Source organism: Podarcis muralis, chromosome 2 (assembly GCF_964188315.1).
Source record: "Podarcis muralis chromosome 2, rPodMur119.hap1.1, whole genome shotgun sequence".
Taxonomy (NCBI): Eukaryota; Metazoa; Chordata; class Lepidosauria; order Squamata; family Lacertidae; genus Podarcis; species Podarcis muralis.
This window is the reverse complement of record NC_135656.1, coordinates 28,941,151-28,963,943: the sequence shown is the minus strand read 5'-3', so window position 1 is coordinate 28,963,943 and position 22,793 is coordinate 28,941,151. Positions and strand designations below refer to the sequence as shown.

Genomic DNA, 22,793 nt, shown 5'->3' with positions numbered 1-22,793 from the left:
AGGCTGCTTTGCAAACCCTCCCTGCGCCCCCTATATAGGCAGCGTAGGGGCCTCTGAAGCGCCTCATTGTTCCCACGGCAAAACCTGGCCGGTGCTGCACAGCCGCCAGCCCACGGGACTGTCCATAGCTTCCATTCCAGCACCCCCACGGCTGCACCGCGGCCTGGCTGCCAAGAGCCCCCGCAAGAATCTCAGCAACACATTTCTCCAGCACATTCTGTGCCTGTGAGGTCAGGCTGGCGCTGCCCACTCCCTCGTGGGGCATTCCAGGGCAGGCCACCGCCAAGACTGGATGAGGATGCCAACCAGCCTGGGAATTTAAGAAGGGACACCCTGACACTACTCTGGCAAGAAGGGGATGTCATGGGTGGCTCACAAACTAAGACTCATGTATTTCCTTCAAGACAAGAGGCAAAAGAAAGAGATCCTTCCTCTTAGGACAGGGGTCAGCAAACTTACTGCGCCTTGGGCCGGTGTCTCCAGCGCCGATCGCGTGGTGGGCCAGAGGGCGGGAGAGCACATGCCCATACGCGTGCGCACATGCTATTTCCGGGTCGGAGGAGCACCGGAAATAGCTTGTGCGCATGTGCACGGCCTCCTCCGACCCGGATGTGCACCGGAAATGTTTGTGCATGTGCAAAGAACGCTTGTGCATGCGTGCAAGCTATTTCCGGTGCTTCTCCGACCCAGAAGTGGGCAGCCGCGCAGTGCAGCGCCAGTAAGAGTGGGTGGTGGCAGCAGGCAGCGGGGGTCGCCGTAGTCTGGATAAATGAGTCCCTCGGGCCTTATCCGGCCCGTGCGCCTTAGTTTGGGGACCCCTATCTTAGGCCATCTCAGTACCCTGAAATGCCTACTGCACCCTTGAGCTCCACGTTAGAAGTCGATGGAGTTTATGCTGTCAGGGAGAGGAAAGCACCTTGGAAGTTTGCACCCTTACCTTCAAAAGGTGTGCACGGAAGAGCGTGTTAAGGCAGATACTTTGCAGAAACACTTATCTCCTCATTAAAACTTGTTCAGTTGCTGCTGCTGAAGAGCCATTGGACCTGAAGCACGCTTTGGTGTTAAGTGTTTCAAGGGCACCTATGGACCTTTCCTCCTCTCTCTGTGTGCCTTTTTGTATTTCGTGGGCTCTTCTTACCTGCTCCTCACAGCACAGCACCAGACTGAGCAAAGGCGGCTTCCAGAGAGAATGCCCTCCTCCCTACTGAGCTCAGCCCCACCAAAAATCCCCACTGCCTCTGCCCTTCCTGGAGGCTTTAAAGACAGCTCTGATTTACTAAATCGCCCCACTTGCAGGAGTGTACCTTTGTTGTGCGTACGAAAAAGGGCATTGGTGTACAAACCTGGTCTAAATTCTGATACGGTGCCTCAGGGAAACAGCAGCCATCACACTGAATCCCACTGCCTCTGGGCCCAACAGCAGAAGCTGTTATTTCACTGGAAGAGCACTTGCATTTCATGTGGAAGGTCCCAGGATCACGCTCTGGCCTCTCCATTTAAAAGGCTCAGGAAGCAGGTGGTGTCAATGGCCCTCCTGAGACCCTGGTGAGCTGCTGGCACTCAGGCCTAGGCAGACAACAGTCTGAATGGAGTAAGGCAACTTCCTATGTTTTCACCTGCTCACCCGCCTCTTCTTCTGGGTTGGTTAGGACTCAACAGGGTCTCCTTCAACCCCAACACCCCACTTCCAACAGAATGCCAGACAAGCATCCCTTGCTCTGTTCTAAGCCTCGCTAGCTCAGTTGGTAGAGTGTGAGGTTCTCAACCTCAGGATCACAGGTTTGAGCCCCACATTGGGCGAAAGATTCCTGCATTGCAGGGGGTTGGACTAGATGACCCTTGTGGTCCCTTCCAACTCTATGATTCTCAGCAAGCCCCTGACACCAGGCTTTGTTGGAGATGTTGCTGCTCACTAACCTTGCCCACCCCATTTCATCTTCAGCCTATGCTGAATTCCTTGCTGGTTCCTGTCACAGCTAAGATCCTTTACCTGCCGCCCTCTCTCTTTCACACACAAACACACCTCTCTCTCTGCCCCTGATTTCTCTGAGCAGCAAGAGTTTGTGAACAAGGGTGCACCCCCAATATCTGCTTCTCTCCCACACAAATCTTGCCTCCTTGCCACGGGTGTTCTAAGAAGGGCTACCCAGAGTGAGGTTAGTTCTAGCCCAATGCTGAGCACCCGCCGCCTCTCCTTGCAATCACAGACCCCGAGGAGACAGAGAAAGACCTCCCTCTCTACCGCAAAGTCCAGTGCTGCTACCCAGCTAGCCCTAGGGAGGACGTGGGCTTCCCACAGTGCTTACCTTGAAGCCAATGCCCCCCTTCTTGCAGCACAGACAGGCCAACATGAGGAAGATGAATGTGAACAGCCCAGAGAAGGAAACAGCCACAACCACCAGAGAGGAAGACCAGGAGAGCTCACTCAAGGGAGTGCCGTCTGTAGGGAGACAAATGGGACACAGCAGGGGGGAGAGATTAGAAAGGAAGTGCAGGGAAAGCCAAGGATGGAGATGCACTTTTTTTTCTTTTAAAGGGAAGCATTTAGTGGAAGACGGAAAAAGGACGTCCAGGAGCAGAACCCTGCAGGATGGCACTTGACTACAATTTCACTTTTCCCCCCTCCTTTGTTACAGGCTCAAAGTTAGCCCAGAGGTTCTGGGCTTAAGGAACCCTTTTGCTGTGACAGCACCAAAGCATGTTCGCCCCCTGCTCCAACCGATACACTTAAAAACACTTTCTCAGAAAAAAGGTCTCTCAGCTACTCTCCTTCCCAACTCCTGGAACTGAACGCAGAAAACACTCCCAAGCCCATTTTACTCTCCCTTCTGCTCAGAGATCAGGTATGATACAGGAAAGGGAGGGAACCAGAGATGCTATTCGACCCATGTGGACTACCTGGCCTGGTCGTACATGGCCTACAACCTGGAAAAGACGAGGAGAAGTGCAAGTCAGAGGTAACCGTGCCATGCAAGAGACAAAGGTACACAGCGCATTTCCCCTCTGCTTTTAACATGTAGAGTTTGTCCAGGTAGGGGCAGCGATGGATGCTGCTGGGTTAACATAAAATAGGCCCCTGGTGACCCTACCTGTACTTCCCACAGCCCTGCTGATCTCCATCCATCTCCCTCACATACCTCAGTTTTCTAATTTGTTAATGTATTTATTTTTTTATTTATTTTCTGAAAGGAACTCAAGGTGGTGTACATGGTTCTCCCTCTCAAGCAATCCCTGTGACAACCCTGTGAAGTAGGTGAGGCTGAGAGACAGTTATTGGCCCAAAGTCACCCAGTTAATGGGGCGACTAGGGATTTGTATCCTCCAGGTCCTAGTCTGAAACTCCAGCCACTACGCTGCTCGCTGTTGTTCATAGTTCACTGCTCTGTATGAAAGCAGCGTGGTTCCTGTTCTTCTCAGTTTGAACCCATGGCACCCTGCTGCGCACACACAGTGTTTGGTGAAAAGCACAGTCATTTCCATTATGCTCAGGGAGAAGCTATCGCCAGTTTCAGACAGTGTGGATATTCACGGAGGGGAAATCATATGTAGGGCTCCTCCACACTTCCGCTTGTCCCTTGCCTAGAAAGGATAAGTCCAAGCAGTTTTCCTCTTGCCCCGCTCCTTTCTCAGGAAAAACCCTCTTTAGCTCTTAATCGGAACAAATAGCAACCTGCAGAAAACCCAAACAGCTGTTTGCTCCGAATGAGCACTAAAGAGTGGTTTTCCCTGTGGAACTACAGAAAGTGTGCATAAGCCCTCAGTGCCTGGTTGGCAGACCACTGTCTGCTAGCAGCCAGCTGCTTTGAAGAAGGCCTGATTTCTGGTGGTTCTGATCATCCACTCTCCTAAGGTAAAAACTGGCTTGCCTCCCGAAACATAAAGGGATGCTGGAGACTGCACACATTTCAGAAGGGGGAAAATGAGCAAGAGGGAGAATGCTTGTTGTATCCTGAAGGCCAGTACGGCAGCGCCTTTAAAATAATGAAGACAGCTGGCGTTCAGAAGATTAAAGGGGAAATGAGACAATCAGAGCAATAAAAATTAATTTCACAGCATAAAGGGGAAGTCAATAAACAAAAGAAATATTAAAGGCATCAAGATCACGGAGCCCAAGATGCTTTGTAATGCAAAAGAGCTAATTTGCCAATTTAAGCTAGCTAATACAGTCCCAGGGGGAGCATTTAACTGGTTGCTACAATGGTATGTTAAGAAGCACACACGCGTATGAGACAAAGCATGTACATAGGAGAGTGTATGGGAACATGGAAATGCTTGAAGATGAAAGGATAGGACAGGATATTGTGTGTGAGTGAGAGCACACAACTGTGTGTAGGCACATTAAACAATAGATGCTGCACAGCCATGCATAGTCACAAATGCTCGCTCTCTGTTCTAATCCCACACATGCTGTGAAATGGAGCAAAATAACTTGTCATGACACCATCGCCATGGCAATAAGCATCCCTTGCCTGCCTCCTCAACCCCAGCAGTGGGATTCCTGGCTTTCTGTAAGGATGCAGCCCTGCTTCTACCAGCTAAGAGAGAGGTCCATATCCTCCGGTTGACTCCTGTGTTTCCACGAGGCCTAAAACTGGCAAGAGTGTAATCCATCTGTCTGCTGGCATTTGAAATACCACCGAGCCAAGGCGTGGGGGTGGAATCGAACTGCTGTGTGATTTACCGTAGTAGTTCTGGGGCAGTTTGCGGGGGAAATGTTTGGATTTCCCGAGAACCAGAACAAGAGTTTTGAGGGAGCAATGCTGCAGAGAACTGAATTTCCTTTGCAAATTGCCTAGGCACCAACAGAACATTTTTAGGTGCCTAGGCAACCAGGAGCCTGGGATTTTCTCAGCACTTGTTCCAGATGGACTTCCCACCTAGGATCTGGAATCACGTGTGGGGCTGGACGGCGTTCCTCATCCAGCTAGGGAGAGAGGAGGGAACCTGACAAGGTGTTTCATCCCCTTATTTCCAAGCTGTGGTTCGCTGGGGTAATTCAGTCTCCCTAAGAGATGCCTCTAATTTATCTCTCGCAGGAACAAAGCCCTGCTCTGAAGCCATGCAGCTGCTCTTTCAGGGGGAAGAGTCAGTACTAAATCAACAACGCGAAAGGCAAGCATGCTGGTGGTGGGTGGCGAGGAGTAATGAGCGCAGCCAGAAATGCCTGAAACAGCATATTGTGCTTTGCAGGGCTAGATTTCAGAAGGGTGTATCCTAGAAGCAATTTTAACGACACAAATAAGCAGGCAGGGATAACTAAGGCCATTTAGCCACTCTAGTGGCTGTTCTGATAGGCAGGACTGAGCACAGAATCCCATTCGCTAAATGGAATATAGTTCATAATTAGCCACTTTGCTCTAACCACTTGATCATGCCTCCTACCCTCAGAGCTAGAGCTATTCATTCAGAGGCCGTGCTGGGACTGTGCCATGTCAACAGCTGATGGGGGGGGGGCTGCGAAAAAGAACCCAACAACCTCGCTGTGCTCTGAGGCAGTAATGCAAACACACCTGAAACTGAGGAGGAGGAAGCTGGCAGGTATTGGCACCTCCTGGACTGGTTCTAAGAGGTCAGGTAGGTGGGGGCTGGCTTAGAAAAGATGGGTGCTGTTCTTCATTTGCCCTGATGGACTACCACCCCCACACTGACCCCAGCCTTCTTCTTGATGTGCTCACTCGACACAATGGTTCTTCTGAGCCTGAAAGGGTGGAATTTAGAACACAGAAATCCCTGGTGGCTCCCAAACACCCTGGCAGCTTTTGCTTCTGAAATCCCCTCAACTGCAGCCCCTGGATTTTCTACTGACCTACAGCATCCGATCCATGTTCTCAATCCATGTCTTTCCTCCTGACTGTTTCCACCTGTGGCAGGTCTTTCTACATGTGCCGCACTGTTAAGGCATCTCCTTGAGCTCTGTCCCCATTAAGCTTGGGTAGTGGGGAGGACCTGACCTCTTCCCTTCAGTGCTTAGAGCAGGCATAGGCAAACTCGGCCCTCCAGGTGTTTTGGGACTACAACTCCCATCATCCCTGACCACTGGTCCTGTTAGCTAGGGAGGATGGGAGTTGTAGTCCCAAAACATCTGGAGGGCTGAGTTTGCCTGTGCCTGGCTTAGAGCCAAACTACAGATAAACAAACAATGAAGCTCCTGCATTATTTTTTAAAGCTGAAATTGGAACCAACAGCAATTTGCGGAAAAAACGATTGCTGTTTGTTGCAATTCAGCACTAAAGATTACCAGTTTCCCCAGGGAAGCAGTGGGGCAAACGGAGGTCTGGTTAAGTCCTCAGAGGCAATTTCAGGTTTTTTTTGTTGTTTAAAAAAACCACGCTAGACAAACATGGGAAGGAGGAGTGCTTGCCGAAGTGTCTCATTTAATTCAATGAAACCAGTACAGAAAAGGTTCCCAGTGGATTATTGTTGACTGTAAATTCTTCTCTTTCTTCCTGAGATAACAGCTGGAGATGGTTACAGATCCCCTGCTTGGATTTTTGATTTTTTTTTTTTTTTTTAAGATATTTGCCCTCTTGGTGAGGGGGGAAAGAGACATAAGCTACCCATATGTCACCTTAGAGAATGCAATTCAAATAAGGAGGAGGGTGCCCTGCATCCTCGTCTCAACAAAGTGTTAGAGTGAACAGGTGGGTACAATAAAGATCAGAGGGTAGATTTTATGCCCTTCACTGCCTTCACTTTCCACGCGAACATAAACCAGTCACTTCTCCATTACTGCCCCTCCTGAACTCTGTCTCTTGAGGATCTCAAATGGGAGTTACTTTTTAGAATAGTTAGTGGAATAATAAGCATAGCAATAATAACAACAATAATAATAGGTCACAATGCAACAAGAAGTAGATGCAATCAATTTATGTATGCTACTAAAGCAGCTAGGATTTTGTTAGCCCAGTAATGGCGGGCGAGTGAGGTCCCAAATAAGGAGGCCTGGCAAAAAATTAAAGGAACCAGGGGAAGGGCAAGAAGGGAAGTCATAAATGATTGTTTTATTTTAAAGAAATATATGAATGGGATTTTTATTTTATTTTAATGTGAATGTGGTTTTGGAAATTGTGAGATAGATAGATAGATAGATAGATAGATAGATAGATAGATAGATGATAAAAAATAAAATAGAAGATGCAAAGATAATGTGGCAAACTGACTCTGGGATAAGGTAGGATAACAATGACAGAGTAGACTTGACTTGGCTATAGACTTCATTAGAAAATTATAGCACCATAGGTTTAAAAGACTCCAATTTCTCCTTACATTGGCTGATGAAAGTTAGTTATGAATTTGATCCATGACCCCTACGATACATACAGAATATCCCTGCAAGCCTTGGTTCAAAGGCAATGATGAAACATTAAATTCACTCTGAATGGTTTAGAAGGCATCATGGTGTGTGTGTGTGTGTGTGTGTGTGTGTGTGTGTGTGTGTGTGCAAATGCACATGTGCATATGTGCAAATGTGCAGACATGGAGAGGGAGAGAAAAAAATGACTTAATTTCTGCTCTCACTCAAATCTTTTTTTAAAAAATGTATAATTAGAGAGTTTATTATAATAAACATAAAAAATACAAAACTCCAAACTTTCAATAGAAACATTTAACGTACCATTTCAGTACTGCTCTTATTATTTCCATAATCTTCTATCAAATCTCCGTTATATATTACAGGCATAGGCAAACTCAGCCCTACAGATGTTTTGGGACTACAATTCCCATCATCCCTGACCACTGGTTCTGTTAGCTAGGGATCATGGGAGTTGTAGTTCCAAAACATCTGGTGGGCCGAGTTTGCCTGATATATTAGATGACCGGTATGCTCTTGGGAGGGATATTTATGAACAAAACAAAAACCTGGATGAGAGGCTCCCTCCTTTCTTAAAAGCTGCATGATGCCTACTCTGGATGTGCAAAGCGGGAGGAATCCCTGAGGAAAATGGAGACTTGCCATGTGAACCCAACTGGCTATTCAAAGTAAAACCCCTTCGGGTAGCAAGCTCACCTAAAGTTACAAAAGAAATCTGAAAAGTCACTGCAAGGAGTGAGAGCAGGGGCAGCTTGGGACATGTCACTGGAAGGAGCAAGGAAGAGAGGCACAAATGATACCTGTATCCCATTTTTGTGCTTCCCATGCATTGTTTACAGAAGAGCATCCTCTCAGTGGTCTATTGCATAGGTATAATCTGCATATTGTAATTAGGGTCACAAAAGAGGGTTCAAATGATCCCCCACCCACATGCACTAAAAGAACACATGTGATGTGGTTGTCTAAAGCCCTTATAACAACATGAGATCAGGGGAAGGATAGAGCATGCTGCCACATTTGGTACAGCATGCCAAAGGGCAATGGTCCCATAAGGAGGAAAAATAATCAGTTTTCCCTAACGACAATATATTGATGTTTGGGTACCGGGAGAAATACAGTCCTCTCCAAAACAGAAACAAGTTCCATGTGAGTAAGTTTCTGGATCCCGTTCAACAAATAAAACAACACCTGCACGTTTTTATTTATTTTATCTGCACTTTGAACCAGCCTCCGCTCAGAAAGCTCGAATCTTACCTCTCTCTCTGGCATGTCTTTTTGATAGTAAAATACTGCCTCAATTAAATTGCTGGGCAATATTCTCCCTGGAGCAAGGAGAAGGGACCTGTCCCTTCCTCCAGGGCTGCCAGCAATGAGAATAGTACAGATCCCTAACAAAAAGAGCCTTCATGCCCCAGGTTTATGGGGCATCTGCAGCGAGAGCAGCCCACGGCTTTTATTGCTCAGCTGTGAGTCTGCTTTTGTGAGCCATTGATTCGGCTGCTTCCCTTCACAGATCCCCTGCCTTAGAAGCTGCAGCTGGGCTATCGCTACTCTGTTCTTCCAGAACCTCTCACAACAAATGAAGTGTTTAGAGCTAGAGGAAGCAGGAGGGCAAGGATGGAGGAGGCAACCACTCAGAGTGATGCTGCCAATTTGAGTTCCATAAAAGCATCAAGGGAACAGAGAAATGGCTTTCCCGCTTTCAACGGGATCCTATTCTCCTCCTTCCAACATAGGCAGGGAAGTGGGAGGTGGGCTTTCCCAGAGCACACCTAATAGTTTTGCAAGTTGGGCAAGGACAAATGAAATGAGACTTGCAGCCTAACTATGAAGCTCCAGGTAGAAAGGAGAGATGAGGGCCCAGCTAAAAATAACACAGTATGGCCAAAAATGGTCATGGTAGAATCTGGAAGGAATATAGGAACACTTGAAGATAATACTAAAATTCAGTTAAGGAACTAAGGCATTGCAATCTTCAAGGCTCTTTGCAAAATGTGCTGATTGCCCAAGCAGCAGCCATCAAACCACCCATGACAAAGAAGACATCATGGACCAGTTCCACTGGGTCCAATAAGATGGCTAAGAACTTTATATAAGTAGAGGAAAGACAGCCTGCATCAAGGTGTACAGGGGCACCATGAAAATAACACAGTATAACCTCAAATCCATTTCAAATCATGTTTAGAAGAGGATGGAACCAGGGAGAAACAAGACGAAAACCTTGAAAAATAGCATGTCACACTGCATCAATTTGCTTGCCTTCCCAGCACCAATTACATGTTGGCAAACAAGATGAAACCAGTGAGGTCTGAATGGATATAGGCACCCAAGCGAAATTCCAGAAGAAGGTGACTCTAAAGTAGCCTGTGGACTTCAGCATCCAATATTCTCTTCAGCCAAGGGAATGAAACAGTCTGAATGTATTCAGCTTAGAAAGAAAGCAGACAAATTATTTCCTGCTTGCATCTTACTGCGGCTTCCTCGCGTTCCGTCTACATGATTAAATACCACCAGTGCCACAGGAACAGCACCACAGGGTATTCTTGCTGGAAAATTGCCTCTGTTTCCACTAATGGAAATTGCTGTACTGGTGCTGAAATGGTAATTAAATTCCCTTTGTCATGGAACTTTCTGAATGCTGTTGTGGCCACAGGGAACATAGAACAGAGGAGGTGCTACAGTTGCCCATCCCAAGAAGAACCAATGGACTCCCACTGATGATCAGCTTCATGCTTTCGGGGAGAGACCGTTTTACTTTGCTTCCACCTCTCCAGTAAGCATCAAAGAACATCAACTCCCAAACAGAAGAGTGGTTCATATTAGTGCAAATTCATCAGAAGTTCCCCCCCTTTTTTAGCTTTAGTTAATACATCAGCTGTGTTCTTTTAAGTAATCTGACATGATCTTAGACAGCTTTCACAAACCTGGTGCCCTCCAGATGTTATAGACTATAAATCTTATCAGCCAGTTCTGGATTTTATATGATAGAATTCATCCACCTGGTAACAATGAAAACTGGAAGGGGAACTGACATGTGCAAAATTGGCATATTTTGATGATGAAGTCAAGCAATCTTTTTACATATATGCTAGTATACTCAGCCCAGTATATCTGAAGGAGTGTCTCTACCCCCATCGTTCAGCCTGGACACTGAGGTCCAGTGCCAAGGGCCTTCTGGCGGTTCCCTCACTGTGAGATGTGAGGTTACAGGGAACCAGGCAGAAGGCCTTCTCGGTAGTGGCGCCCACCCTGTGGAACGCCCTCCCCCCAGATGTCAAGGAAATCAACTACTATCTGACTTTTAGAAGACATCTGAAGGCAGCCCTGTTTAGGGAAGTTTTTAATGTTTGAAGTTTTTTTCTGGTTTTAGTGTTCTGTTGGGAGCCGCCCAGAGTGGCTGGGGAAGCCCAGCCAGATGGGCAGGGTATAAATAAATTATTATAAATTATCATCATCATCATGACCCCATTAGTTTACATTAAAAAGTTTCACTGAATTGAGGGGGAAATTAGTAATAACCACCACCATCACTTACGACACAGAAGTTACTATGCACAGAATTTCTAGGGAGCTCAAAAGTGACTTTGATGAAATCACTGCAGTGTGAGAGACTCGAGGAAACAGCTTAGGGGCAGGTTCTCATCTTCAACACCAAGGCAGCTAAGGATCAGTCTCCAATGGCTCACTGAGAATCCCCTCTTCTGCCTCTTCTGTGCAAGATTACATTGGGTTTGGATGGTTTCATCTGCAGAAGTTTCCATGTTCTACAATTCTCTGCTCCTACTGGTGGTGATAAAAAAAAGCTATGCTAAGCTGAGAAGCAGGTACAGTGGTACTGTACCTTGGGTTAAGAACTTAATTCGTTCTGGAGGTCCGTTCTTAACCTGAAACTGTTCTTAACTTGAGGTACCACTTGAGCTAATGGGACCTGCCGCCACGCCGCCACCACACAATTTCTGTTCTCATCCTGAAGCAACGTTATTAACCCGAGGTACTATTTCTGGGTTAGTGGAGTCTGTAACCTGAAGCGTCTGTAACCCGAGGTACCACTGTATATGTACAACTCCCCTCCAGCTCTCTACCTATAGCAGGTGTGGGGAACTTTGGCCCTCCAGGTGTTGTTGAACTCCAACACCCATCATCCCTGGCCATGCTTGCTGGGGCTGATGGGAGTTGTAGTTCAGAAACATCTGGAGAGCCAAAGGTTCCCCACACACGATCTGTAGCATGTAGACTCTGTGGCATGGTTCTGCCCTGCCCCTTAAGTATTACTCAGTTTTGCTCATTCTCCATCATGCACAAGCAGCCAAGTCTCAGCTGTGCCAGGTCTGAACACACTGGTTGCAGATTACTACATTGGCAGTAATTAACACTTTGGTAGCCCTTGTTTGCTGTACCTGAATTGCCTTTGCCTCAAGGTTAAGTGAGGGGAAAGAAGGCTGTTGGCAGCATACCTCGGTTTTAGAGACTGCATCTCTCCTGTTCCCCAGGCAGAGAAAATGTGAGCTCGAGGACTTACAATTACAGACCCTTACACTGACCTTTAGCTGCCATATATCCCTGCATTTGTTTTCAGACTAGTTCAGTAGTCTGTGGTGCAAACACTAACATGCTTGGACTCAGACAAACAGATTTCAAGCTGCTAATACTGCCATCCCCAGAGCCAAGGCTTTTTGTTTCGTTGCAGGGACTGGCTCAGCCCCTTCAGACAATTAATGGGATATTTGGTTCAGCAGGGAGCTAGGCACATACTCAGTAATCCTTTCTGCGAGTTCTGGGCCAAACTCTGGGAGCAAAAAAGGCCATGAGAGCGAAATGCTACTCAGCAGTCAGTGCTGGGGAAATCGTCTCAGCACACAGAGGCTGCTTTATCGCCCACCAGCAGGCAGTCCTAGCAGAAGGGGACTAAAGCAGCAATTGTTTCCTGTCCAAAATTTCAGAGCCTTTGACCCTTTCTCAGATTTGCAGGCATTTGTTTTGTTTCTTGAGCTATATAGCCAAGGGCTATAAACTATGTTTTTCAAATAAGATTTTTTTTTAAAAAAAGTAGGCTTTAGTCCACTCACATTTGAGAAGGGCACAGGCACACAATGATTTATTCCAGCTTAATGCCTCCCTTAAACTCTTTAACTGCTCCTATTCCCCTACCTGTTAGTGCATTTAAAGCAGGAACGACAAATCATTCTGCGGAGCTCCAACGGCACAAAGGAAAATATATGGCTTTGGTTTGGACGTGGCTGCGTTTGTTGCAACCTTCAGAATCTTGACGCATTTACCTAACAATATTTACAAGTACAGTCATACCTCGGGAGACAGCCGCTTCAGGTTGCGTCTTTTCGGTTTGCGGATCGCCAAAACCTGGAAGTACTGGAACGGGTTACTTCCGGGTTACGGCAATCACGCATGCGCAGAAGTGCTAAATCGCACTTTGCACATGCGCAGAAGCTCTGGATCGCAACCCGTGCGTGTGCAGATGCGAGTTGCAAATGTGCATCCCGCTCGCATCATGTTCACAACCCGAGTGTCCCCTGTATCCTCATCATTATTATTTAAATTTATATCTCACCCCTCCTCTCAAAGGAGCCCAGGGCATAGGAACAGAAGAGCACAGAAAGTTTCACTATATTGAGTCACACCAATGGTCTATTTAGCTCAGAATTCTCTGATTGGCAGCAGCTCTCCAGGGTATCAGGAAGCCTCTCTGAGTCCTACCTGAAAATACCAGGGATTGAATCAAGGGCTGAAGCAGATGCCCTATCACTTACACTACGGCCCTTCCCTAGGGTGGCAAACGATGAAAGGTCAAAACCATCAAAACTTCTATAAACAATTCCAGTACAGGTGCAGCCTGGGCAAGATCTTTTGGGGTTTGGGGTTTTTTTTAAAAAAAAGTTTTGTTTTGAAAAGGGAATGTCTCAGTAGGTGCCAAAAGGACAGCAAAGACAAAGGGCCGGTGCAGCGATGGAATTTGGACTCTCAAATTTCTGCAGTGCCTTGTGCGATGCTAAAATTCAGTTCCCCCGCCTCTCGTGCTCCGTTCCATAGCACTGTTTTGGCGCCCCCTGCAGGATAGTGCCCAGTGTGACTGTATTGGTCACACTACCCTAAAACCACCTCTGGTAGGTGCCACAACACAAAAAGGCCCTGATTCCTATCCTTTTTGTGAAGAACAGACCTCCTGATAAGATGGCAGCATTGATTGGGCATTTAAGGGGTGAGATGATCTTTCAGGTATCTACAGGGCTTTATCCACCAAAAAGAGCACCAATAGCTAATTGGCAGTCAGTGCAATTCTTTCAGTAGCCGCTTAACATGGTGGCAATATCCTGCCCCATGTTGCACTACCTGCAACTTCCAAACAAACCTCAAGGGCAGGGTGGATTTGATTTAAATCAAATCAATTTAAATCACTAGTCAGTAAGACTTGATTTTAAATCATTTTTTTTTTTACAGAAAGACTCATTCTTGCTGGTATAATCTTAATATTTACAACCAGATGAACATTTCATTTTTGGAATAATAAATTTTCGGAGTAGTTTTTACAGTTATATCAAAAATTACTGATTTGGTTATACTATTAGAAATACATAGATAGGTAATTATGAAATTGTTGTTTATATTCAGATAACTTTTCTGCTGTACTTCATTGGAAGGAGAAAAATAATAACAATTTAAACAATTTATTTAACTAAAACAATAACATTATAGCACATGTATCCATGTTTGTTAACTGATGTGGTTAAACGATTTTAAAAAAAACAACTTAAACTGAGTTTTAGCACACACGAAAAACTTAAAACAAATCCTTATTTCCTGATGAATAGCCTTTGGACTATAATGTAATTTAATTAGAAAACTATCTTTAGAAAGATTTTTCCTCCAAAAGCATTTTATTTTAAAAATCTGATTTAAATCAAATAAATCAGATTTTATTTATTTATTTATTTATTTATTCATTCATTCATTTTAAAAATCATTGATTTTTATCCACCCTGCTCAAGGGTAGTCCTACATAGAGTGCACTGCAGCAATCCCTTTGTCTAATACCCAGTGTGGCGTCATAGCTAGACTTAATGACTTAAGTCATCTCACTGGATGACTTTGGGCAAGTCACACTCTCTCTCTCAACCTAACCTACACCACAGATATTGTTGTGAGGATAAAATGGGAAGGAAAGAACCATCTGTGCTGCCTTGAGCTTCTCAGAGGAAAAAGTGGGATATACATTTATTAAGTAAATAAATAAATATAAATAAAATGGGTTTGCAATTGCGCAAGCTTAGCTCTAGGTTTGAATCTGAGCCTCCACATAAACCAAAGCTAATTTATACCAAAAAAGGGAGGGGGGAGGAAAACAAGCTTTGCTAGTATTTAAAAGTTTGAAATGTACAAACCCACCCACCAAGTTTTCCTAACAGTCAATGCCATTTCACATGTTAATAATTTCTGACAGTTAATTTCAGCCGGATTTCTGTGCTGCCACTACCTCAAGCAGAGCTGCTGCATGACAGACTATATGACCAGACTGCCACCCACACAAGAAACCATGATATTTGCTTTCCCTTAGAAATACTGACGGAAGCATTTAAGTTCAGTTGACTCAAATCTCTGCAAAGGAGACATGTTTTTTATTTGGCCACCTAAGAGCAGCTGCCAGCATTACAACAAACTTTAAAAGCAAATAATGTTCAGTGCAGAGCTACAAGTTATTTACTGTACTAGGCTCATTATTTTTGCCATGTAGTGTCAATTATGAACTACAGCAAGGATTCAGGCTTCTTGAAAATTCCAGCTCTCGGGTGTTAAAAACAGAGAGGCAGGCTTCTGATCTTCACAGCCACAAAGGAAAAGGATGAAGCATACATGTAGACGGTACCTGGCTGATCTCTCAAATAAGAGATCCAAAAGGCCCTTTTGGTCAGGGTTCCAGTAATCAGGAAACGGAACCAATAGGCCTGTACAGTGCCTCAGGTTAAGTACTTAATTCGTTCCGGAGGTCTGCACTTAACCTGAAACTGTTCTTAACCTGAAGCACCACTTTAGCTAATGGGGCCTCCTGCTGCTGCCGCGCCACCGGAGCGATTTCTGTTCTCATCCTGAAGCAAAGTTCTTAACCTGAAGCACTATTTCTGGGTTAGCGGAGTCTGTAACCTGAAGCGTATGTAACCTGAAGCGTGTGTAACCCGAGGTACCACTGTATTCCAGCCCAACTCCTCTTCCACTAACCATTTTATTTGCCAAAGACCCAACCAATCTTTGCCAATTTACAAATTCCAGCACAGCAGTAAGAATCATGCATCTGAATAATATAAGCAAAATGGGCAAAGTTTGCTGTAAGTAAAAATTTGGACTCTTTTGGTTCGGAATCTGTGTATTACTACATTTCTCTGAAGTGTCAAGCAAATCCACTGGCATATAACAAATGGTGTGTCCACCCTTACTCCAGCTCAGCAGCTTTGCTTCCAGAACAAACAGAAATAAATGCAAGAGACAGAGAGAGCTGAATAAAGATTTGCAAACTGGGAGTTTAAATTACTGCAGAACTGCTCTCAAGAGAAGCTCTTCAAATTAGCGCCATCTGTACTATCAGTGAAAGAAACTAATATCAGCTGCTTCTCTAGAGTAGAAACAGTTCACAGCCCAGTGCAGAGTTGCCCTTCCTATCAAATGTGGTCCATTAGTAAAAGCTATGAATCTTCTTCAGCCAGCCAAAAAGCATCCATTTGCCTCATGGTTCTTCTGCGCCAATCCAGCAGAACTCAGGATTATTACATGTAGTTTATATAAATGACAGTGAGTCACAGTGAGAACATTTTGAGTGAAGGGCCCACCAACCATTCTGCTCAACATTTCCTTTTAAACTCATGCACCATGTTTCTTAAGGACACTCCACAACACAGTGTTGTTTGTGGCATTCTACCAACCAATGCGGGACGCGGGTGGCGCTGTGGGTTAAACCACAGAGCCTAGGACTTGCCGATCAGAATCCCCATGACGGGGTGAGCTCCCGTTGCTCGGTCCCTGCTCCTGCCAACCTAGCAGTTCGAAAGCACGTCAAGTGCAAGTAGATAAATAGGTACCACTCCAGCGGGAAGGTAAGCGGCGTTTCCGTGCACTGCTCTGGTTCGCCAGAAGAGGCTTAGTCATGCTGGCCACATGAACCGGAAGCTGTACGCCGGCTCCCTCGGCCAATAAAGCGAGATGAGCGCTGCAACCCCAGAGTCAGTCACGACTGGACCTAATGGTCAGGGGTCCCTTTACCCTTTACCTTTTTACCAACCAATGCACAAGGAAAAGAAGTTTCCTGTATTTTTTTAAAGTATATTTCTAGTTCAATGACTATAAAAATTGAAGGAAGGAAAAGAAGTTGATAAGGTGGGAGTGGGAGGGAGGGAATGTATAAGGCATCTCTCCATGAGACCCAACAATACCATAAATTAAACAAATGGAAAAGTTTAAATATATGATTCAAGGAGCTTATGAGTTCATGGTTTATTTGCTGTGTGAGAAAATGGTTTATGGAAGGCTAAATATCTAGCTACACTATGGGACAGGGCACAATTCCATGGTCCCAATGGTGTGGTAAGATGAGGTTGTTAAAAACAATCAAATCAGCACCATGGACAAGGTTAGATGTGACTTCAAGCAGACTGGGGACCAAACCAGATGATTTGTGGAAGAGCACAGCCTGGCTTGCCTCTCCCCCCCTTCCACCACCACCCCGCTCCACCAAAGCAGCAGTGCCCCAAAATTAGGTCAGCAGGGCTCTTTGCCTTCCTCAGGAAAACAAACATGTGCCCATGTGTTTTCAGCAAGGGGCAAATAGGAGCACAGGGATATCTCCCTTCTCCAGAATCATGGTCTCTTAATCTAGTCTGTGCGACCTCTTTGCCACTTTGAAGAAGAAAAGAGAAAAACCAGAAGAAGGGCCATTCACAGATCTCCTGTGTCTTGTCTAGTTGGACCCGAGGTATAAAGTTCATAATTCATGCTGTCTATATTAGCTTCTTCTCCTCCCCAAAGCTAGCAGAACAAGGACAGATTATGCAAAACAGTCAACGCTGAACAATGAATTATGTAAAATAAAAGAAATCCTGCTTATTTCATATAATTTATACATGTTACAGAATTCAGCTTTTCTTGGCAGAGAATTTGGATTGTCTGGGCACAGATTTTTAAGGGTTTAAAAAAACAAACAAAGCCAGGTATATATAGCCTGGACTACATAGCTTAGGAAAGGGGGCTGTGGAATCCCTTTACAGGGAACTATTACAAATATAGATACTGTAGGTAGAATGCCCATCCTCCATGTAAGCAATGGACATTATTATTATTATTATTATTATTATTATTATTATTATTATTAATAATAATAATTGTTCTTAGCCACGTAGCTCAAGACTCTCCACTCACATCACTGCTTAGAGACTTTAAAATTGTAAGTGGTTTATAAATGCTTTTAAATAAATAAATAGCAGAGAGAGAGCGCTGCCTACCGCAAAAGCAGCAGAAAGATTTGGCTAAAGCTTCACTCTAAGAAGAGATAAAATATGCTCTATTGTATTGTTTGTAAGAGATGTATCGTGCTTCTTTTGTCTCTCTTTCTTTTCCTTTTTCAAGCTTTTGTTGTGCGTATAAGTATTGGTTTTAAACCAATAAAGATTAATTTAAAATAAGAAATATCCTTTCATCTTCTGGCTAAGTCCTCAGCAGTGGACATAGCAAGGAAAAAACCTTGTTGTAAGGAATATGAAGAGAAGCTGCCCAGCTGAGCCAATTAAAAACATTCCACCCCTCATATTCCAAATGGAAAAAAAATGTTGTTTTTTCTCTTTCTTAAGTATTAATCCTTTATTTCATGAAATCCAACAATAATGCTGCTTTTCTACATTAGAAGCGCATGCACCCGCACACAAAACCCCCATCTCTTCAACTGGCAATGAGCAAAGCGAGAAAGGTGAACTTCAAAACAACAGTGAACAGTATTAGTACTGGAAGGTGAGGATATAGCATAAGCCAGAACTCTGTCAATTATTGCTAACAAGCTAAGTTCTCATTTGTATAATGTGAGGGATGCCATAAGATCAACGAGAGAATTGAGAACGGGTGAGCCTTCATGCAAAGGGTGCCTGCTCCTCTCATGGTGCCTCAACAGCCACTTCAGCTTCAGAAGGCTACAGGAAGAATAAGAGGAGCACGGCAGAGCTGTAATTCCACGGCCCAGTGTTAAGCGCAGCTGTGCCTCCTGCATGTTCCAAAGCATCTACAGAACATTGCTGTGCTGTGCATGGAAGAAAAGGCCTCCTCCTTCCAGCACGAGAGGCAGGCGACATACAGTGGTACCTCGGGTTACAGACGCTTCAGGTTACAGACTCCGCTAACCCAGAAACAGTACCTTGGGTTAAGAACTTTGCTTCAGGATGAGAACAGAAATCGTGCAGTGGCGGCGCAGTGCACAGCAGGAGGCCCCATTAGCTAAAGTGATACCTCAGGTTAAGAACAGTTTCAGGTTAAGAACGGACCTCCAAAACGAATTAAGTTCTTAACCTGAGGTACCACTGTATACATATGTAGAGACAAAGGCTGAAAGCTTGGTTAAGAGTGCAGGCAATGGGGACTGTTGCTCTCTGCCTCCCTCGTTCCTTGCACAGATTGGCCTTTCCAATACAGTGGTACCTCGGGTTACAGACACTTCAGGTTACAGACGCTTCAGGTTACAGAATCCGCTAACCCAGAAATAGTACCTTGGGTTAAGAACTTTGCTTCAGGATGAGAACAGAAATCGTGCTCCAGCAGCGCAACGGCAGCAGGAGGCCCCATTAGCTAAAGTGGTACCTCAGGTTAAGAGCAGTTTCAGGTTAAGAACGGACCTCCAGAACGAATTAAGTTCTTAACCCGAGGTACCACTGTATATGCTCAGAAAACAAAAAGCTGTATAGCAGCAGAAGGCCAGAGTAACCAAATGGCAGAAGCTTGGGGTTGTTCTGTTCAAGAGACATTCAACACAGGTCTCAAGTTTCCTCCTTTGCTCCACTCCATATTATTGTCATGAAACCTAGAATCACCTCTGAGACAAAAAAAAAATACAGCAGACACATTATTATTCAGAAGTGTAGACCGTCAGAAGCCATTTGCTGCTGGGAATCTGAAGCTGGAAGCAACAGGAGGCCCAGGCTGCATGTTACATTCGCCATAGGAATGTATCCTTAGGGACTGCTGGAGCTCATCACACAGGGGGCCATTTTGCCTGCGCAAAGAGACCACAAGAGGCACACTAGGCATGATGGTGTACATATAGCTACTGCGATCACTTCCACTTCCCCATCAGTAACATCTGGCAAAACATTATCTTGCACCAAGGGTTTCTGACATTCCCCCAGGCCTACTCCATGTCACCAGGGAGGGGGGATGCAAAATGCTGTGATGTCACAATGTCAGGTAAATTCTATGACACAATACAGAAGGGAATTGTCGATGGCATTACTGGCAGCTGCCACCACGTCTAGCTTGGTTTTTATTTAAGTCAACTTGCTTAAACTGTTAACAATCCTTGGAATTCAGAGTAAAAATAGGGGAACAAAATGATACTACTTCTACTACTACAACAACAACAACAACAAACAACAACAACAACGTATGCACTGTACAGTACATTTGAGAGGATATCCAAAACACAGTGAATGTGAACAACAACAACAACAACAACAACAACAACAACAACGCATATATGAAACAACTCTCGTTTCATATATCAGTTCTCTCAATTCAACATGCATAGAATAGGCTTTTTAATTCCATTAGCCTTAGGCAAATTTTAGTTTGTACAGTACTACTGTGACTCCAAAGATCCCTCGTTACTCAAATGTTTAAACATAATCAATATTCCTCAGTACCGCACAGTGTTGTATGCCCCATAGGCATTCCAGGATACGCATTCCTGCAAAAATACAAGCTGGCTTGCCTAGAGCCAGAGGGAACCATGCTCCTAATTAATATTGATGATTTTCCTTGATTACATTCCTAGAAACACATTTGAAGTCTTCTACCCAGTGAATTAAAGGGTTAATCGTGCCTAAACCAGTATCATGTTTATTTCTGTTTGGTGAATATTTTAAAAAATGAGCATTAGGAGATTTTGACATAGAGCCAGAGAATGGAAAAGGACTCAGATGTCACCAACCCTGTGACTGTAGGACTTAATCTATTGCAAATGTTATCTGACAGCCAAAATAAATAATTTTTTGAAATATAGGAACACTTTGTTTAATAGTAGTCAATCCTAGCCCCCTTATATATGCAGGACCACAACATTCATTCTGTAATGGCAAGATGGTACTCCAAACCTACAGAGACTAAGGCTGGATAGATAAAGCTCCCTAGAACATACTGGGTCTGACTCCTAAACAAACATGCACAGATATGTATCCGAATACTTAAATGCTCTGGTTTTTAAAATCATATTTGCTCTTCTCCTTTTAACTCTTTCCAATTTGTCTACAAATATGAAGCCCACACAATAGTTTCCCAGATACCTAAGTATGGGAAACAGAGTAAGGACAAAACAGTGTTATAATCTACATCAGCCTTCCTCAACCTCGGCCCTCCAGATGTTTTGAGACTACAATTCCCATCATCCCTGACCACTAGTCCTGCTAGCTAGGGATCATGGGAATTTTAGGCCAAAAACATCTGGAGAGCCGAGGTTGAGGAAGCCTGATCTACATCTTTTCATGTTTAATATGTGGACATCTTTAGCACTTCAAGTTATAGCAGGGCAATATGCTAAATATTTCCTGTTTATACTGTGTAGCAAATGTTTTTGGGAGTGCAAATACATATACAAAATCAGTTAAATGTAGTACCTCACTACTACAGCACCCAAATCCTGAAGCTAAGGAAATGCATGGGGGAAACAACTGCTCAAAACAAACCACGGTCAGTAACATAATCAAGAACAAACCTTGACTACAGATTGTGGGTTGTCAGGACTGAACCCAACCATGACTCGCAGTTTAGACATAATACTATTTGACAGACTGCAATAAATTTTCCCTGTGCAATAATGGTGAGGAGCAAAACAGACCAGATTGCTGCACTCACAGTAAATCGGTGGCTATGGTTTTCCAAGAGATACGTGAAATGGGCTTATGTAATATCAAGTTGACAGCAAGATTGTGACATTTAGAGACGAAGGAGGCTGTGAGCCTTTAATATAACCAGGAAAGAATAACCCTACTGGATCAGCCCAAAGATTCATCTAGCCCAGCATCTGCATCCAAAACTGACCAGCCAGATGCTGGCATGAATGCAGCTGAATCCTATTTACCAGTGAGTTGCTCCATCAAGGCAAAATCTTTTTGCAGCTCTTCACAATCTGCTTGGGCTTTTAAGTTCTGCCATCCTTTTCAAGACTTCAGATGATTATTACGTTGGAGCAGGAAATATTAGGATGTTGTGGGCATGCATGCCTGCCCTTGCCCCCAATATTCCTGCATGTGCCCCTCCACTCCAACCTCCTCAAACTGAGCAGAAAGGCCTGATGGAAGGGTGACCCAAAGCATTTAGAAGCCTCCATTTGATCTGGAATCTGGTTAAGGCTGGATGGTCAGGGTGCAGCACCCTCATATAAGAGGACCTCAAGAATAGTAAGTAGATGTATACACCAGCAATATCCACTCCCTAATTTTTGCTGGCCTGCTCCATGCCCCTTAAAATATTGGAGGTGTCATAATGTGTAAAGTAATATTTTCTTTGTGGGAAGCTAACTTAATAATGATTAAGGGAAATGATGGTTTTGTAAAAATAAAAATAAAATAGAAGGATATTTTATGCATTCCCCAGAAAGGTGTCTCTAGCTTTACAGGAATTCAGAGGAAGCAAGTGCCTCTAATAATAATAATAATAATAATAATAATAATAATAATAATAATAATAATAATTTATTATTTATACCCCGCCCATCTGGCTGGGCCTCCCCAGCCACTCTGGGCGGCTTCCATAAAAACCAAAAATACAATAAAATATCACATGTTAAAAACTTCCCTGAACAGGGCTGCCTTAAGATGTCTCTTGAATGTCAGGTAGTTATTTATCACTTTGACATCTGCTGGAAGGGCGTTCCACAGGGTGGGCGCCACTACCGAGAAGGCCCTCTGCCTGGTTCCCTGTAGCTTTGCTTCTCGCAATGAGGGAACCGCCAGAAGGCCCTCGGTGCTGGACCTCAGCGTCCGGGCAGAATGATGGGGGTGGAGACGCTCCTTCAGGTATACTGGACCGAGGCCATTTAGGGCTTTAAAGGTCAGCACCAACACTTTGAATTGTGCTCGGAAACGTACTGGGAGCCAATGCAAGTCTTTCAAGACTGGTGTTATATGGTCTCGGTGGCCGCTCCCAGTCACCAGTCTAGCTGCCGCATTCTGGATTAGTTGTAGTTTCCGAGTCACCTTCAAAGGTAGCCCCACGTAGAGTGCATTGCAGTAGT

General features: G+C 44.6%; 1 protein-coding gene across 7 annotated transcripts in view; it reads right to left on the bottom strand.

The window, feature by feature from the left end:
- AATK (apoptosis associated tyrosine kinase) overlaps window positions 1–22,793 on the bottom strand; it is a 109,768-nt gene that overhangs the window by 28,028 nt on the left and 58,947 nt on the right. For 6 of the 7 annotated variants that reach the window (XR_003704543.2, XM_028714647.2, XM_028714629.2 and 3 more), the window contains exon 2: window positions 2,307–2,440. The exons of the other annotated variant lie outside the window; for it this stretch is intronic. Coding sequence is in view for 5 of the 6 variants with exons in the window: in XM_028714629.2 (XP_028570462.2) it covers window positions 2,307–2,440 (134 nt within the window). In the remaining variant the exon portion in view is untranslated. The remainder of the gene's footprint in view (window positions 1–2,306; window positions 2,441–22,793) is intronic. 7 annotated transcript variants of the gene reach the window in all.